Raw genomic sequence first — 19,574 nt, forward strand, 5'->3', positions numbered from 1 at the left:
GCCAGAAAATGTAGACTGGAGAATCTGGAGGAAGTGAGGGCCACATGGTGCAGTGGTCTAAGCATTGGACTGACTCTGGAAACTAGGATTTGAATCCGTTCAGCCATGGAAACCTCTTGATTGGCCTTAGGCAAGTCACACTCTATCCATCTCAGAGGACGGTAATGGTGGCAACCCTTATCTAAACAAGTCTCAATAATAAGACCAGTGATGGGTTTGCATTAGGATTTCCCATAAATCAGAATGACTTGAAAGCACACACTATCACCGGCTTCCATAAAACCACTATAAAAGCATAGCACATTAGTTACCTTGTGCATTCAACTACTCATAAAAATAACCTTTTTTGCAATGGCATGTCTATATGATCATAATCAAAAGTTTTGAAAAATGTATAAAAGTTGTGATTAAATGCAGTAATAATAATTTTATGTCTTTTCAATTCTGTTTACATTTTAGGTTTTTTAGTCCTTTATTAAATTTTATATTTTGGAGTGGAGTTGATCATCCTTTCTCACTTAAATTAGGAAGTTACATATGACTTTTTTTTTTGCATGTCAAAGCCACAGATCACTATATATCTGACCAGAATTTGCTGGGATACTAACATTAAATATGTACATATGGTTGACTGTATTACATTGCCACACTGGACAGATTTTTTTTCCTCCAAACCCCCATGTATTAGTCAGGGCTGAATCTGTATGAGTAGCTTGTTTGCTTCATCTGGCGAAGGTATAAAGCTCAGGAGATAGGATAGTGGGATGTAACAATATTGGACAAAGTTGCGAAGCCTATTCTCTGAACAAAATATCCTTCCATATTTTCACATCCCCAATTCTATTTGTACAGTTTCTGTTTTTCTAAAAATAGATTTTTTAAAAATGTCGAACACTTCAGAGAAACTGAAGGATTCATCCATCTTGTCTGTAAGAAAATACTGCAAAATGTCTTATTTGATTTATAGTAGTTGAACATAGAATGTGCTAACCAAGCAGTAATTTAGTACATCGTGCATGTAACCACTTGGTAAACTCATTTTGTATCATGTTCTGCCAAGAAATAAGCTCAAGAGTATTATATTCTTGCTTGCTGGACATTGGATAGATGAATAGAGTCCTCCTCAGTCAATGAAATATTGGTGGATTTTACATATGATTCTGTTAAGTCTGTTATAGGGAAATAATAATCTAGAAATTGGGAACTCTGTGGCGCAATGGGTTAAACTCTTGTTCTGGCTCAACTGCTGACTTGATGGTCTGTGGTTTAAATCCGCGAGACGGGGTGAGCTCCTGTCTGTCAGCCCTAGCTTATGTGGGGACATGAGAGAAGCCTCCCAGCAGGATGGTAACACATCTGGCTGTCCCCTGTGCAACATCTTTGTAGATGGCTGATTCTCTCACACCAGAAGCAACTTGCAGTATGTCCTCAATTCGCTTCTGGCAAGATTTTTAAAAAATCTAGAAATAATAGCTTTCTTTTAAATGAGGAATAACTACATCACTAGGAAATTATTTGAAACTTCAGTAACATATATGCTCTTCTTTGGTCATATTTGTTTTGCTTATTTTTAATGCAGAAATTAATGCTTATTTATTTATTTATTTACAGTCTGACAGCAATGCAAGCTTTCTCAGAGCTGCCAGGGCTGGGAATGTGGACAAAGTAGTCGAATTCCTAAAGGGAGGAATCGATATCAATACATGTAATCAGGTAAGTGGGCACACTCTGGCTCATGTTTTATATTTTATACATCTCAGCAGAAGGTGGGTCAAATAGGGAAGGAAAAGAGAAAAGGATCCTTTTAAAAATGCTTTGCTCTATATTCCCCTGCAGTGTAGAAGAAAAAAGTTAAATTTAGAAATATTTTTCCTTTAGCCCACTGCCCTCCTCTGTTGAAGATTATTTCCAAAGATGAAATAGAAGACTGATCTGAGATACAGTGCATGCAAAGCATAAGCTTTACCACCGTGTTGTGGTTGTTTGACAAATCCTCCACCAACACATAGAATGAATTAAGGACTGCTAGATTCCCAGTCTTCACCCAGACTTATGGTCCTTTAGCTGAACTCCTTTTGGACAAGGGAAGAGTGGTAAGCCTGCCTTGCAGGTACAGTTGATCCCAGGTTTATGGGTTAAACTTTTATGAATTTCATTATTCAAGGATTTGTTTCATATGTACTCTTTAGAAATCTCTAGTCCCTTCAGCATGACTTAACCAGATATTGGCCATAGAGTCATGCTGGATGACCTAAAGATTCCTAGAGAGATACACTTTCAGGTAAGAAAATAGCACCCCTAACCCCCACAAAAATAGAGAACTTATTGATCTGCAAGTCCCATCAGTCCTGGGCAGCATAGCTACTGGAGAGAACCTGGGAGAGCATATGCTTTCTAGTCCTACACAGTTATAGATTTTCAAATTTAGATATTATAGTTGTTAAATGGGTGAATTATACTCTTTAATATGAATGACTCTTAAGCAAACTTTAGAATATTGTAATTGCTTTTGAGTGACATTGGGGATATGTCTTGATGAGAGAGAGCAAATGTACTATGAGTGCAGAGTTTATAAAAAGTTTCGTTAAGAAATAATTGCTTTCAGTGTTGTTTGAAGTCATGGGAAGATTTGGCACGCTTTCCTTGGGAAAAGTTGTACTGTATTATATAAACAACATGTCATTATATGTATCAATTTATTCTTGGTCCATATAATGTTTTATAAATGTCCATATAAGCAGACAGAGTAACAAAAAAAGTAATCTGCATTTCTGACTACTGTCAGTGCAACAAAAAATACCTTACCATAACCACTTCTAATCTCTTCAGAAGACTTTACATTTTTAGTAATGTTTCCATGTGTAAATAAGAGACACTGTTCCACAATTTAATTTCCCTGTTGGATATACATCTTTTTATCTTCAATGTACATTCCAAGGACAACAGTAGAGACTTAATTTATTGATCAGTTCTTGAGTGTGTATAAGGCAGTGTGGTCTGAAACATTTTTCTGCTTACAAATAAAGTGCATCTTCCCACACAATGCACCTGGTGTTCAGTGATCCCAAGTGCGGAAGTCTGAGGTTTCCCTTGCTATTTCAGTGTAACATCAGGCATTAAGTAAGCACTTGGAGGATATTTTTAGAAAGAGCTTAACTCTCACATTAGAGCAAAAAGTAGCTAATGGTCCTCTACAGTAATGGCAATGACAACTAGCAAATGAACTAAAGAGTTTATTGACAATTTCATGATAAGACATTCAGATTTATGTTGATGTATTGAGAACTTTTAACTAGGTTTTATATGTGCACTATATACTTCAGAATATTGGCTTTAAAATAAGTTTATAAATTTTTGATAAAACTTCATATTCATTGTTAGGCAAGTTGCTTTGAAAGGTTTTCATCAGAACTGTAGGAAATTGATTAAATAACTAATGTTAAGCACTTACTCAGGTAACATTGAGTTCTGCATCAAGGGCTTAGCTATGTTTGGATGAAAACACACTGGAAATGTTTGCTGTCCTTGAATTATCTTTGTTGAACTAGTGATAAATGAAAGCACATACATACTACTATTGCAGGTAACAAAATCAGTAATGTGGTATCAGATTGTATGGAAACTGTTCTATGTCTATTCTCCCTTCAATGAAACTCTAAAAAAAAAAGTTTCCACTCATGTGGTTCCCCATCTTTCTCTGTTAAAAGTGTTCCATATGTAGGAGAGAGGTTCCTAGTCCCACTGAGGACTGTTCCTTTTTCTGAAATTTTTGATAAAATCCTTTATCAATCAGTCTGTTAAAGTCTTCTTCCAATTGGCTAACAGCCAAATTTAGGGCTTTGCATAGGATTGTAGCCTTTGGTTTATGCCATGAGTACTTCAAAAACATAATACTGCAGATATAGAAATGTATTATTCAGTTAGCAGAATGTATTTGGTTAGCAGATCATTTATTAGCAACATTCACGTAAATATTTAATTTATGTGAAAATAATGACCAGAATCCAACTGATTATGGAACAGGGAATCCAGGATAACAAATGGGAAACCTTCCCATATCATTTTGGTCCTTTACACACACACCCAAACCCCAGCTTTGCAAGAATGGGAAATCTGCCCAAATCAGGTTTTCAGGTGGTATGGAAAGTGAATGGAAAACAAATCAATTGCAGCAGCCAGAACAGCATTGAATTTAGGATAAAGGGATAGGAAATTTGGATTCAAAATTTGGTTTTGCTTATGGAAGCATTTATGGTTGGCATTTTGCTTAGAAGATATATTGTACACAATGGCACTGAAAAACAATGCCTGTGTTCTAGTTTCCAAAAAGCCATCAGCCTCATCACATTAGAGAACGGATCCACATTGTCTCCTGCAGAATTTTGGGGTTTGTAGTTTAGTGAGGCCCAGGACCTATCTGGCTGAGCAGTTTAAAGCCCCCCCCCCCCCCCCCAAAAAAAAACCCCACTAGCCCCAGAATTCTGTAGTAGGCAGAAGCTGGATTTAAAGTGGCTTTATGCTCAATAATAATAATAATAATAATAATAATAATAATAATAATAATAATTTATTTTTGTATCCCGCCACCATCTCCCCGAAGGGACTCAGGGTGGCTAACATGGGACCAAGCCCAAAAGACAAAGTGTGAACAAGTTAAAATATAAAACAGGATAATAAAAACAAGCAACAAGCAATATAAAAACACAAACAAATTCAACACAGTTTTAACAAATACATAAAACAAGATAAAAAGTTTTAAAACAATATCAGCTCTACCACCAAAGTCAAGAGGAGTGAAGAGGTGTCAAAGTAAAGTGCATAATAACAAAGTTATTCCCTAAAGTTCTTGGCTGGGGGTTCCAAGGTTTCCAGAGATGACGTTAGGGGTAGGCTGGGGTGGGACCGGAGATAAAATGCAGAATAACAGCATGGTTGTCAAGGGGTCTGTAGTGTTTCGTTTAATTGAAAGCGCGCTGAAAGAACCATGTCTTAAGTTGTTTAATAAAAGCAGACAGGGTTGGGGCCAGCCTAATCTCCCTGGGGAGGGAGTTCCAGAGCCGAGGGGCCATCCCTGAGAAGAAGGGTCTCTCCCTAGCCCTAGTGTGATGAGGTGGCAGATCTGTTCTTCAAAATTCTAACCAATTCTTCAGATTTGACATGTTTGTTCATCTGTCTGTTTAAGTCATCTTGCCATCAGTAACCCTGCTCAGATCAGCTCAAATCTTACAAACTCAGAATAGAATATATATATTCAGAACACATGGCATGGCCAACACATTATATGTAGGTGAATTCTGCTGCCTCTTCCGCTATTATTCCTATCTCAACTCCTGGTCTGTATATATCAGCTTTTGTCTACATGCTTTTACTCTACTACAGAAGCAGTCGAATATTTATTCCTTTTTTCCAAATTGTGGCATAGCTTAACACTAGAAACCTTAGTTCTGGATGTGAAGTAGTTAAACATGGACCTGTTTGAGACAGTGCTATAACTACATTGTGCATTGGCTAAAGAAGTTCCAGTGGAAGCATTAGATAAAAGGAAGTAGCTAGTGCCTCAGGCAGCTGGTTTTGTGCATCATAAAAGCACAGCAAGTCGTTGCTTATTGAATGTATTACTGTTGCATTTTCACTCTTGGGGAAATTGAAATTTTCTGCCTTGACTGCCAAAATAACTTGGCATTCCATCAGTACTAAGCACAACATTATTTTATTTATTTATAAATATATTTATGTTCCTTCCTTCTATTTAGAAATCTCAGGATTGAAATCTAGATATATATATATTTTTTAAAAGAGCAATTTATAAAAACTTAAATAGGATAAAACAGAAAATAGAAATCCACAGCTGGATCTAACTATGATCACTGGGTTTTTAAGGCCTGAGCGAATGGGCATATTTTAACTTTTCACTGAAATGAGATCACTATTAATGTCAACAGCAAGACTTTCCAGAATTAAAGCATCATAACATCTTGGGACCTCATCCCATTGCCCCATACCCCGCTTCACTTGCAGCGATGCTTTCCCATCACGTCTTGTAGGACACTTGCACCACTGGTGATCTACGGAGCCCTGCTGGAAGTGAGTGTGCATCATGAGATGGGTGGTGTGGGGCTCCATAGATAAAGTGTGTTGCAAGTATCCTATGACACTTGCGAAGACCTGTGTGATGGACTCATTTTATGTATGTGTGTGTATATACATACATAAATGTATGACCATGATGATAAAAACCTGATTATGATGTCTTTTTCTCACGATGACAGTAAGAAACCAATGTCCTTTTCTCACTATGACAGTCAAAGCCTGGCAACCAAACCTATGCTTGATCATGGCGATTTTAGCTCTTGGGGAAAGACACTTGTTTGTTTTGTTCTGCCTTGGGTGCAAAATAACTTGGCAGCCAATGATATATGAATACAGCCACAATATGCCATACTTGACAGGGGCAGTGCTCTGTTTGAAAGCATATTGTATTTGAAAGGATGTCTAGTTCCAGTCCAGAAAAACATCATAGGAAACAAGGGGCCTTAATATTGCCGATCTGTAGTTACCTCTGTCACTGTATCATAGCTATGATAGATCACTCCCCTCTATATGCCTGTAATTAATTTCTCATAAACAAAGGATGTAGTTACAATTAATGGAGTGTTGTGTGTAAATCTCTATGTAAAAACATTGTCTGTTTAAATGAGTGTTAGAGAGACTCCCTCTTCCTTGTTCTAATTAATCAGTTGCATAGTCTTCATCTTCCGCATCATTCTTCTTCCTGCTCACAAATCCCTGATTATCAAATTCTGCATTTCATTCCTCATTGGGGTTGAATATATATTTGAAAAAAATCAAAACAAAAGAAAAATTTGGCCTCTATACAGCCTACTTATAAATATGTAAATTGAAAACGGAATTCTGTTATTATCAGTTAGATTTTTCTGTGCCTCACAAAGCAATCCCAGTACTTCCTGAATTCCTTGCTCCATGACAGAGGTCATCCAATAAAACAGCACTGTGTATTTACATAATCTGGGATATGAAAATTGTAAGACTTCATTGGCAGCTATTATCTGGATCAACAGTCTTATTGGGTTTTGTTACATCCTATAAATATGAGAAGGAGAATCCCTAGCTGTTTTAGTAATATACCTTTCCCAGGTCAGTCATGGGTTACTGTGTCCTTATAAGTGAATTAAACACCCCTCCCAAATCTTCTTACTCAAAGAACGGATAGTGATATTATTTACACATGTAATTACTCCGTGCAAATGGACAGGCACAGAAAGCCAATGCTTGTTGTTTGATTCTCCTTTAAATTCTCTTTCAACCATGGACCAGGTTCTTGGCTGCATCACCAAATGGGAAGTTCAGTTAAGTGACTGCTATCTTCAAGTTAACTGATATACAAAGAAGCCTACAGTTCACTGACATTGCTCTTTTCTTTTCATCATTTTCTCCACCCTTTGCTGTAGGTTCACAGCATTATTTTGCCAGAGTAGGTTTGTCATTTAAAGAAACACAAAACACCGAATCCTGTGTTCTGTTTCTGAAAAGAGTTCTTTTTGTTGTACCAAGACCTCCAAAACAGTCCTGTGGATAATGGGGAAAAATCAACATGAGTTTTTTCCTTAGTGGTTTTCAGCTGCCTTGATCCATTTAATCAGATAAAACAGCATTTGGTTGCTAGCCAGCCTCTCTTCTAAATAGGTTGGATTGTGCCCAGATGACCTTTTGCTGTTTCCACTGATCATTAAAACTGAATAGATCCTTTAATGACATCTGTATCAATTCATCTAATGCGGAATTCTGTAGTCTACAGTTTTGAGTAAAAAAAATCAGTTTTTGTTGCAGTAAGTTGAGTTAGTATGGTTTTCACTGTGAACCTTTGAAAAATCATTTTACTTACTTTTATTTCTTGATTGATTAAAAAGAAATGCTTAGGACATCTACTTGGAGATAAACTCTACCAAAATTAATTGGATTTACTTTCAAAATGGATGAATAATATCGATGTGTGAATACATTTTGTATTGGGGGCATTTCACATTTGAAAATTCTGACAGCATTACTTCTTTTGATCTAAACCTCAATGTTTTAGACATTACCTTGTTCCTGATTTATAGCCTAATTATGTCAGCTTCTTTACCAATAAAATGACTTATGTGCTGTTTACACTGACTGTTTCATGCTTTGATTCTGTGATATGGATCACATTGTATTCTGGCTTGGATAAGGTATCCTAAATTTCAATCTCTTTTCATTGGCTATCTTGTGCATCTGTGTTACACTATTGTTAATTTGATTCTCCTTCCTTTCCCATGCCCTCTTCACCAATATGGTTGCTGTTTTGTCCCTGGTGCTATTTGGGGAGACATGTTTTGACAGGGAGAATACTCGTGATATTTGCCTTGTGCTTTCTGTTAAGATTCAGATTTCCCCTTTTCAGCCTTGTGTAAATGCTGAGAAGTCAAGTTCTGGTGTTGGCCTTATGGAGATATACCAGATGGTGGAGCCACTCAGAAATCTTGCCCATTAGCACTTTGCTGACATGTGACGTGATTCTTGATGCTACAAATAAATGCTAAGTAGAAGCTAGCATTCCTGGATTTATTAGCATTGTTATTATCTCAGAGAGAATAGCCTGCTTAGCCATGTAATTTGAATAGTAGTGTTGCATTTAGAAATCAAGGGTTGAGGGATTTTGTGAAATGGAGATATTTGCTTCCTAATGTATGGTCAATCAAGCAATATATGTATATTAAAGGTAGATATTGCTTGCATCTACACTACAAGGTTATAGCAGTTTTATCCCACTTTTACTGTCATGGCCCCAGCTTATGGACTCCTGGGAATTAGAATTCTGAAAAATCTGGTTCATGAACTAGAGCTCTCTAGCAAGGAATTCTAAATATTGAATGAATTCTAGGTTTCTAGAAGATGGAGCCATAGCATATGAAGTTACATCAAAGGGTGCAATGTAAGTTCACCAACAGTATCCAATTAGAAGTTTCAAGTATAACAAGAGACCCTTTTCAGCAGATGAATAGAGAAAAGGCAATATCAGCTGGTACAAGAGGTTCTGTTTACAACTGGTTAGCCAAATCTGTAGAAAAGCCCCTTTTGGCATTAGTGTACAAGCTCAATTGAAGAAGTTATGCCAGTGGCTGAAATGTGTTGACAATTAGATGAAAATATTATAAATGAATCTTTCTTATTTTTAGGTGTTTTGTGGAAAAGTTGGCGACATGAGCAATATTCAGTGACAGCTTATCTTTTCTTATCCTAAGTGTATTGCAGCAGTTAATTATTTTGGAGTGCTTTGTTTTGGCCTATTCTGAAACAACACAGCCTATACCAAGAGATCTCACTGTAGTTTACAACAGCATTAAGACAGGTTAACCAGGCTAAGTTTTCAAAACTAAATATAACAGTCTTTGGGTTTAATTAGTGAAGCTGAAAGGCTTTGGTGTATAGCCAAGTTTTAACTTGGTGCCTAAATGCCACAAATGTTGGTGCCATTCGGGTATGCAGGGAGAGAGCATTCTACAGTTGGGGGTAATAAAACTGAGAAGGCTCTCTCTCATGTTCCAACTGCTGTGACAGGGAAGAAATTCCCACAGATCTTGATCCATGGGCAGGCACTTATGGGGAGAGGGACTCCCTCAGGTATTAGAATCCAAAGCCATCCAGAGCTTTACATGTCACCACAAACAAACACCTTGAAGTCAGACAGGAGATATATTGGCAGCAAGTTCATTTCCTTCAAGATTGGCATTACAGGCTGTCTATATGATAGTCCAATCAGCTAGTGCATTTTGCATTATCTGCAGCTTCCAAGTTATCCTCAAGTGCACTCAATTGCAGTAGTCTAGTTGGGGGGTTACCACATGGACTACTGTGGCAAGGTTATCTCTACCCAGGAAAGGCTATAGCTGATGCACCAGTCAAGACCAGCACCAAGTGCTTGGAGCAGTTGAATCCACTTAGGTCTCCAATGACAGGATTTCTCAACATCACAAAAAACCTGTTTTTCAACCATTTCTAAATTATTTCTTAATATTGTTTCCATCCCTACCTTTTTATACATGTGGCACAAATTACTTAAAGCAAAGTAATGTAAAGTTTAGCTCAGTTATATCTGGAATAGGGAATCTTAGGCCCTTAATACTTTGCTCTCATCTTATAAATCCATAGCGGATAGTGAGGGATTTTAGAAATGGTAGTCCAGAATATTTGGTTGGAAAAAGGATTCCCTTTCTCAATTTCAACCATGGTAATGAAAAGCTGAAATGTTTCATTTTCCCTCAGTTTCACCGAATCATGTACTAATCACGACTTCTCCTGCAAAATAAATTTTTATCACAGCGATAAATCATGGTGTTAATGAAAAATGAAAACTGTGTAATCAGAACTCAAATGTTGATGATTAAAAAATAAACATATATATTCCATTCTCTTTGAAAGATTCCTAACTGATGACGTTTATTGATTATCATAGCAATTCTTAATTACGCATTCTCATCCCAATTGAGCAGTTCCCATGTAATTTATTTGCAAAGATTGGAAATATGCAAAAAATAAAAAGAAGAGAAAAGCCTGAACCTTGTTCACAGCTAAATTAAATTACATGCTTGGCAGTCCAGGTTCCAAAAATAGCCATAGAATTTAGGCTGCAAAATAATGCAGTAACAGTTCCTTAGATGACCCAATACCTGTTTTAAGAAGGAATACTAAAAACCTTAACATACTTCCTTAAAGTTGGCATTTTGTAACAAAACTTTTATTTCAGCCAGACTTAGTTATATGGGGATTTATCTAACATTTAGCATTAAAAACAAATAAGCAAAAACATATTATACAATTGGGAACTGGCTTATACTAGTAAGAATGATTGGCAAAGCACTGGAAAACTATAGTAGTTTACTACAACCTGGGATATCATATATGTGTATAGGTAAAGGTAAAGGTTTCCCCTGACGTTAAGCCCAGTCGTGTCGGACTCTGGGGCTTGGTGCTCATCTCCATTTCTAAGCCGAAGAGCTGGCGTTGTCCGTAGACACCTCCAAGGTCATGTGGCCGGCATGACTGCATGGGGCGCCATTACCTTTTCGATGGAGTGGTACCTATTGATCTACTCACATTTGCATGTTTTCAAACTGCTAGGTTGGCAGAAGCTGGAGCTAACAGCGGGCCCTCATTCCGCTCCCCAGATTTGAACCTGGGACCTTTCGGTCCGCAAGTTCAGCAGCTCAGTGCTTTAACACACTGAGCCACCAGAGGCTCATATACATATGTGTATATGTACCTTCAAATCCCTTGCCAACATATGGATTTCATTTATAGTCATGAAACAATAATTGTCTCTTATTTGTCAAGGGATAATTTTTGGGATATTATGTAGGTTATAGTACCATAGACAATAGTTTGGTCATTTTTTCCTGTAAAATATTCAAGTGCAATAATGTGTTCCTTATAATACAAAATAGTAAATAAGACTTCGTTTCCAGATCCTGAGGCTTTGATCTTGGGATTTATTCATGATAGGACCCACATTCATCAATGGTCTGAGCCCACATTTTGTGTGTGTGTGACAGTTTTACACCAGAGCCTATTCTGAGATGCCTAGGACTTCAGAGAAAGATCTTACACTGGGCCCATTTGGCCAACAATATGAAGGTTTAAACTGTAATTAATAGATATAAAACATAAGACTAATCACAGATTGGATGTGATGATAAACTATAATTAACTACAAAAGAAAGAAAGTTTCTTAGCTTAGTATTGCGTATGTAATAAGAGTACATAGCTTCATGTTTCATCTAAGGACCTAATGAGATGGGGTAAATTTAGCATCTTGTGACACTTCCACCCTGTCTTGGAGATGGAGCCCTACGTTGGACATCACATGATACTTTGTGACTTCCGATGGAGGCTCCGCCCCCAAGCAGGATGTAAGCATATTTGAAGGTTTTCCCCACAACACAGGAGCCTGCCCGTGTTGTACTGGGTCTTCGCCAGGAGGGCATGTGTGATGTGGGAAGCGTCACTGGAAGAGAGTAGCATGCAGGGTGAAAAGTTTGCCTTGCTATACCCTTTGTCAGGCGATGAAAAGGAATGCTTTGCCTGACCTTTCTGATGAAGTCCTAAGCCAAGTGTCTATAGTTCCCTTTCATGGCAACATTAACCTGGTTTCCTGAAGACTCATGTTACGGAAGAGTCACATTGGCAGTGTCTTCCATATGGTCAAAGCTTTTGGGAGCAACATGCACTAAAGTGCTCACTGCCCAAATAATGAGTTTCTCCAGCTCTAAAGTTGATTGGTATAGTTGAATTAATAGAACTTAATCTCTCTATCTTGGTATTGGAAGGTGTAGAACCTTCACCAGCCCTCAATTCTGTCAAATGTCTGTCTGAAGTGTGCCTTGTGCTTTCAGAATAGGCTTTTGTCTCTCAGATTTGCTGCATATTTAGCTGATGCACCATTGCTTCACTTAATATTAATTGGAATGCCACTTGGATTTGTGGAAATCATAAATCACTGATTTTTTAGGTTAGTGAACAGCATTTTTGAAATGTCAGTGCACAAGCTGATGCCTTCTTGTAAAACTCTATGCGTCATGGAACATGTTGTGTCTTTGAACTGTACTGGGCAGTTGGCTTGCACTGTTGGAAGCAGCCCATAATAGAATACATTTTGGAGATGAAATTTTGATTGTTCCTGATTACGGGAGTAGTACTATTCAAACAGACTTGTAATCTCCTCAAGTGAACTTACTTTAAATAGATATCCTCAAGATCTGTCTGGATGTGAAAAAATAGATGAATATAAAATGCACCAAAGCATTGAAGTTTAAGTATTCAGTTTAAAACAAAAATATAAATATCTAAGTACATGGCACTTCCATGAGAGTTCTTGGAGAACGGGAGAAGTCCCAGCAGATTGGAGGAGGGCGAATGTGGTCCCTATCTTCAAGAAGGGAAAAAAGAACGACCCAAACAATTACCGTCCGGTCAGCCTCACATCAATACCAGGCAAAATTCTGGAAAAGATCATTAAGGAAGTGGTCTGCGAACACTTAGAAACAAATGCGGTCATTGCTAATAGTCAACACGGATTTACCAAAAACAAGTCATGCCAGACTAATCTGATCTCTTTTTTCGATAGAGTTACGAGTTGGGTCGATACAGGGAATGCTGTGGATGTAGCCTACCTGGATTTCAGTAAGGCCTTCGACAAAGTCCCCCACGACCTTCTGGCAAGGAAACTAGTAAAATGTGGGCTAGACAAAACTACGGTTAGGTGGATCTGTAATTGGCTAAGCGAACGAACCCAAAGGGTGCTCACCAATGCGTCGTCTTCATCATGGAAAGAAGTGACAAGTGGAGTGCCGCAGGGCTCCGTCCTGGGCCCGGTTCTGTTCAACATCTTTATTAACGACTTAGACGAAGGGTTAGAAGGCACGATCATCAAGTTTGCAGACGACACAAAACTGGGAGGGATAGCTAACACTCCAGAAGACAGGAGCAGAATTCAAAACGATCTTGACAGACTAGAGAGATGGGCCAAAACTAACAAAATGAAGTTCAACAGGGACAAATGCAAGATACTTCACTTCGGCAGAAAAAATGGAAATCAAAGATACAGAATGGGGGACGCCTGGCTTGACAGCAGTGTGTGCGAAAAAGACCTTGGCGTCCTCGTGGACAACAAGTTAAACATGAGCCAACAATGTGATGCGGCTGCTAAAAAAGCCAATGGGATTCTGGCCTGCATCAATAGGGGAATAGCGTCTAGATCCAGGGAAGTTATGCTCCCCCTCTATTCTGCCTTGGTCAGACCACACCTGGAATACTGTGTCCAATTTTGGGCACCACAGTTGAAGGGAGATGTTGACAAGCTGGAAAGCGTCCAGAGGAGGGCGACTAAAATGATTAAGGGTCTGGAGAACAAGCCCTATGAGGAGCGGCTTAAAGAGCTGGGCATGTTTAGCCTGCAGAAGAGAAGGCTGAGAGGAGACATGATAGCCATGTACAAATATGTGAAGGGAAGTCATAAGGAAGAGGGAGCAAGCTTGTTTTCTGCTGCCCTGCAGACTAGGACACGGAACAATGGCTTCAAACTACAGGAAAGGAGATTCCACCTGAACATCAGGAAGAACTTCCTCACTGTGAGAGCTGTTCGACAGTGGAACTCTCTCCCCGGGGCTGTGGTGGAGGCTCCTTCCTTGGAGGCTTTTAAGCAGAGGCTGGATGGCCATCTGTCGGGGGTGCTTTGAATGCGATTTCCTGCTTCTTAGCAGGGGGTTGGGCTAGATGGCCCATGTGGTCTCTTCCAACTCTACTATTCTATGATTCTATGATTCTATGATTCCACTTTGCTAATGAAATTGATAAGATCACAACACATGAAACAAATCCATAGTGTCTAAACATGAGTGGATTAATGCAAACTACAGGCAGACATCTACTCACTTTACTTCAACAGAATTAGGATAGGAGTTGGGCCATTCAACTTTCAGATTTGATCCCAGTATTGTTACTGAATCTAGGCAATGCAGCAATCAACTATTCATGAGTATTAAGAGAAATAAATGATCAGAACATTTTTTGCTTCTCAACCAAACTCTGTTGTTGCCAGGGTGATCCTATAATTAAATTATGAATAGTGTGGTTATTTTGCATGTATCTGAGGAAGCTTATGTTTATATAATATCAGGACATTAGATGAAGTTATATGATCTCAATAATAGATATTTGTACTTTTTACTTAGATCTACTAATTATTTAAAATTATAGTTGTGAAGATCCTTATTTTCCCCAGGAGGAATGCTCTGAAATTAGATTTACCAAACAAAATGTTTGCTAAGATAGAAATAAACTTGTGGAGAAAATATCCAAATACAGTACGTGAAAGAATTACTAAGCAAATATGGACTTTACATAGTAGGTATTCAGGGATATATTTAATATATACTTCCATACTATGCACTTGTACAAAATCGTAGTAAGCATATTTTATCAGATATAAAACTGGATAGTTATATTAAAAATGCCATAAAATATATAATAAAATACTGCACAAGATATTCTAGTAATAATTACTACTATTTGTAATATTCCTTACATTGCTGTCTTTCTCAGAGAAAGCTGATAAACACGTGATATATTACCTTATTACAGGGTTCTGCAAGCATACTCAACGGGGAAGCATTAATGGCATATAATATTACAAATCTAAATATAGCTCAAGATTGTACAGTTAAAGCCATTTATATAGCTTTAATCCATGATGTATGCTTATAGTTCGCCTTTGTTTCTTTCATATTACAGTGTCTTCACAATACTATGAAGGAATTATTAATCTCTGAGCATACTTTGTGTCTTCAAATTGAATGGCACTTGTACATGCAACCTGTCCCAGTTGTTATTTTTATACAAAACACCAACCTCATAAGTGACCTAGGTGAATATTTTTTTAGATGGCTAATGAGCCATTACATTCATGCAACTTGGATGCTAGAGAAAATAGAATCTGAATGCTACATCTGGATGGCCTTTTTTTTAAAGGAGAAGAGAAGAAATGGGATGACTGAATAGTGGCACTTGCCAAGAACTTAATTCAGAATCATATTTTACAGTGGTAACATGTTTATATTTAGAATTACTCATTTAATGATGTTACAGGGGCAATGAAAGGGGGGGGGGAACCCATCAGGATGATAGTGAAGAACTAAAGCAAAGATCTATTACCAGGAAAGGTGATACCAGTTGGTATATTGATCTAAGATCCAGACTTCCCCAGCCAAAGCCTCTCCAGATGTTTTGACCTAGAACTTTCTATAGACCCCTCAATATGTCCAAATGGGAGTTGTAAGCCAAACTTGGAGGTAACTAGGTTGTAGAAGCCTGTACTATGTTTAGCAGTTTCCATTTGCTTTGATGAAGTTACAAGTGTACAAGTGTAGTTTGGTGTTCACACAAATTACAGTATGTAAAATAAAATTATTTTCATAGCTGTTTGCTGGTATTTGTTATTATAATGTCCTATTTCCAATGAAAGAGTAACTGTAAAGGTAGAATGTGATTTCTGTTTGGTCTTGGTACACCTATTGATGGATTAAAGTCTAACAGATTTATTATAGCAGAAGCATTTATTAACCATGTAGATTGTGTGACTATGTCTGAAAATTAAAAAGCTGTCTTGCACTGAGTCAGACTCATTTAACTGAGTCCAATCTATTTTGATTAATGTTGCCTCTGACAGAGTGATTTCTGCATATGACCAGTGGCTAATGAATAAGGGTCATGGTGGTGAATAATGAATCTAATATCCTCACTTACAGAATGGACTCAATGCCCTTCATCTTGCTGCAAAAGAAGGCCACGTGGCTTTGGTTCAGGAATTGCTGGAAAGAGGATCTGCAGTGGATTCTGCCACCAAGGTAATATAATCATTCTTCTTATAGAGAATAGGACTAAACTAGAAATGGTGGATGGTCCACATGTACCTCTCCAGCCTCCAGTGTACACCAAAGCACTCATACATGCAAAGTGTACAGCCTGTTTTATTTCTTTATTTTTAAAGACCCATTGTTTCCTTTTACCATGTTCTAGCTTCTGTGACCTGTTTTAGGTCTATGGGGAAACTATTTTTTGAAAAAGCAAAATTATACAGACCCAAAACATTTCAGATGCACCTGAAAATGCATTACTTTCCCCTAAACATCATGAAAAACTTTTAAGAGTAAAGCATATTGTATATATGTACATCTTAGTCTAGAATTTTTTTGTCAAAAAATTGTTCCTAAAAAACTGGTTCAACTTATCCATGAGTCTGTACTTTAATTCTTTTAAAAATATCCCTTCTATGAGTAGAAGAAAACGCTTAGTCTTACCCAGCTTTGTCCTCCGGGTTTCGGGGTGCATCAGCAGGCCAGGCCAGGAGGGCGGGGAGGTGGGGTTGCGGTGGTCTTTAGGCAGTCCATCGCCCTGGTCAGATGCGTCGCTTTGCAATCGGTCGGGTTTGAGTGTCTTCACTTGAAGGTGGGTACCCGGGACAGTTTGGGGATTCTGCTGGTGTACCATCCACCCCGCGACACAGCAGTCTCCCTGCCTGAGCTAGCAGAGGTGGTTTCTAGCGTGGTGTTGGGTTCCCAGTGCTGGGTGACTTCAACATTCACGCTGAGACCACCTTGACAGGTGCAGCTCAGGAATTCATGGCCGCCATGACAACCATGGGTCTGTCCCAAATAATATTGGGTCCCACTCATCAAGCTGGACATACACTCGACCTGGTTTTTGTTGCGGGTGACGGTTTGGTCGGAGTGGAAGAGCAAATTATTCTTCCATTGTCATGGTCCGACCACTATCTGATCAGTTTAAGACTAACCGTCTCTTCCAACCTCCGCAGGGGTGGTGGACCAATTAAGATGGTCCGCCCCAGGAGACTTATGGATCCTGAGAGATTCCTGAGGTCTCTTGGGGATCTGTCTACCATGGAAGCTGACGATCCTGTCGATGCCCTGGTCACTCGTTATAATGGCGAGTTGTCCAGGGCAATAGACACGATCGCTCCTGAGCGTCCCCTCTCGCTGCGTGGAGTTGCCCCAGCTCCCTGGTTTACTGGGGAGCTGGCGGAGATGAAACGTGTGAGAAGGAGACTAGAGTGCTGCTGGCGGACAACTCGTGACGTATCTGACCGAGCACGGTCTAGAGCCGCTATTAGGGCCTATTCCACGGCGTTGTGGGCAGCCAGGAAAGTTTTCTCGACTGCCCGCATCGCATCTGCAACAAATAGATCTTCAGAGTTGTTTCGAGTTGTTGGGGAGCTCCTCCACCCTCCTCAGGTCGGGGGAGCACCTGACATCTCGTCAACTCGGTGTAGCGAGTTCGCTCACCATTTTGCAGACAAAGTCGCTCAGATTCGTTCCGACTTAGACGCCGGCCTTGATGCATTGCCAGGTGAGGTAACCGAGGCATCTGTCTGTTCGAACTTGTGGGATTCGTTTCAGCTTGTGCAGCCTGATGATGTGGACAAGATTCTTGGAGCGGTGAGGGCAACCACCTGTGCCCTTGACCCTTGCCCATCTTGGCTCTTAAAACAAGCCAGTGGAGGGCTAGTTGATTGGTTTGTGAGAATAATCAATGCCTCTTTGGAGCAGGGCATATTTCCATCTGGCCTAAAACAAGCTGTGGTGAGGCCTGTTTTGAAGAAAGCCTCCTTGGATCCGGCTAACGTCTGTAACTACAGACCAATCTCTAACCTTCCATTCTTGGGCAAGGTCTTGGAGCGGGTGGTTGCTTCCCAGCTCCAGGGATTCTTGGAAGATACGGATTTTCTGGACCAATCTGTCAGGACCCTGGCTGCAGAGCACCAATAACCTTACACAGAGGCCAGTCTCTATCTAATATCTTTATTAAAGAAATATATAAAATCAATAAAAACAAGCGAAGAATATAGTTCAGAAGCAGACCTTTCAGATGAGGTCAAATATAGTCCAGAAATGTATTGTCCAATATAAGATATTAGAGTTCAAAGTTTTAATCCACTTGACCGAAACGCACACTTTGCCAAGCAATAGTGTGGGGAAATAACAGAGTCTTTAAAGTCCAATGAAGCTTGACAACAAGGCTGGAAATAAACTTGATTCTTGGCTGGATCCGTGACTGAAGACGAGGCAAACATGAAGCATGAAACAGAGTCCGTGGTAAAACCGTGAGACAGGGCAAGGCTTGAAGCTTGATCCGGGAAGCAAGGAACTGGGATTACGAAGTCCACACACGACCTCTCTCCTCAAGCTGATCAATTGACTCCGCAAAGTATCCCTCGCGCCAAACACCTATATTGGGTCTCGTTTTCCCGCCAACAGAACTCTTTCCCTAGAGAACGAGAAGCGAAACCCAACTCTGTCCAGATGCATGACTCCTTAGAATTTCCCAAGGGAAGCAGACCTAATCAGCCATTTGTTTGGCAGCGATTCTCAGGCTTCTGCGATTAGCCTCCCTGACTCCCCTATCTTTAGAATAATTTTCCCTCCTGGAAAACGGGGGGGAGTTCTGCCCAAGGCCTGTTTGGCTGAATTCTTGTGGGCAAACATCAACGTCCTGCAGGTGAAGAGGCTCTGGCTCTTGCTGAACCGGCGAAAATCCCATGTTTTCCTCTTCGTCTGCCACAATAGTACTAGGAACAGGACTACAAGGCCCATGAGTCATCACACAATCGCAGTCTGGTTTCAGACCTGGCTACAGTACCGAGACGGCTTTGGTCGCCTTGGTGGATGACCTCCGCAGAGAGCTGGACAGGGGGAGTGTGACCCTGCTGGTTCTCTTGGACATCTCAGCGGCTTTCGATACCATCGACCATGGTATCCTTCTGGGACGGCTCTCTGGGATGGGCCTTGGGGGCACTGCATTGCAGTGGCTCCAGTCCTTCCTAGAGGGCCGTTCCCAGTTGGTGAAGCTGGGAGACACCTGCTCGGACCCCTGGCCATTGACCTGTGGGGTCCCGCAAGGTTCCATTTTGTCCCCCATGCTATTTAATATCTACATGAAACCGCTGGGTGAGGTCATCCAGAGTT

General features: G+C 39.6%; 1 protein-coding gene across 47 annotated transcripts in view; it reads left to right on the forward strand.

Moving 5' to 3' along the window:
* The window catches only part of ank2 (ankyrin 2), a 217,994-nt gene that overhangs the window by 72,753 nt on the left and 125,667 nt on the right, over positions 1-19,574 (forward strand). For all 47 annotated transcript variants that reach the window (XM_062981284.1, XM_062981289.1, XM_062981302.1 and 44 more), the window contains exons 2-3: positions 1,612-1,713; positions 16,341-16,439. In XM_062981284.1, the coding sequence (XP_062837354.1) occupies positions 1,612-1,713; positions 16,341-16,439 (201 nt within the window). The remainder of the gene's footprint in view (positions 1-1,611; positions 1,714-16,340; positions 16,440-19,574) is intronic.

This window comes from Anolis carolinensis, chromosome 5 (assembly GCF_035594765.1).
Source record: "Anolis carolinensis isolate JA03-04 chromosome 5, rAnoCar3.1.pri, whole genome shotgun sequence".
Classification (NCBI taxonomy): domain Eukaryota; kingdom Metazoa; phylum Chordata; class Lepidosauria; order Squamata; family Dactyloidae; genus Anolis; species Anolis carolinensis.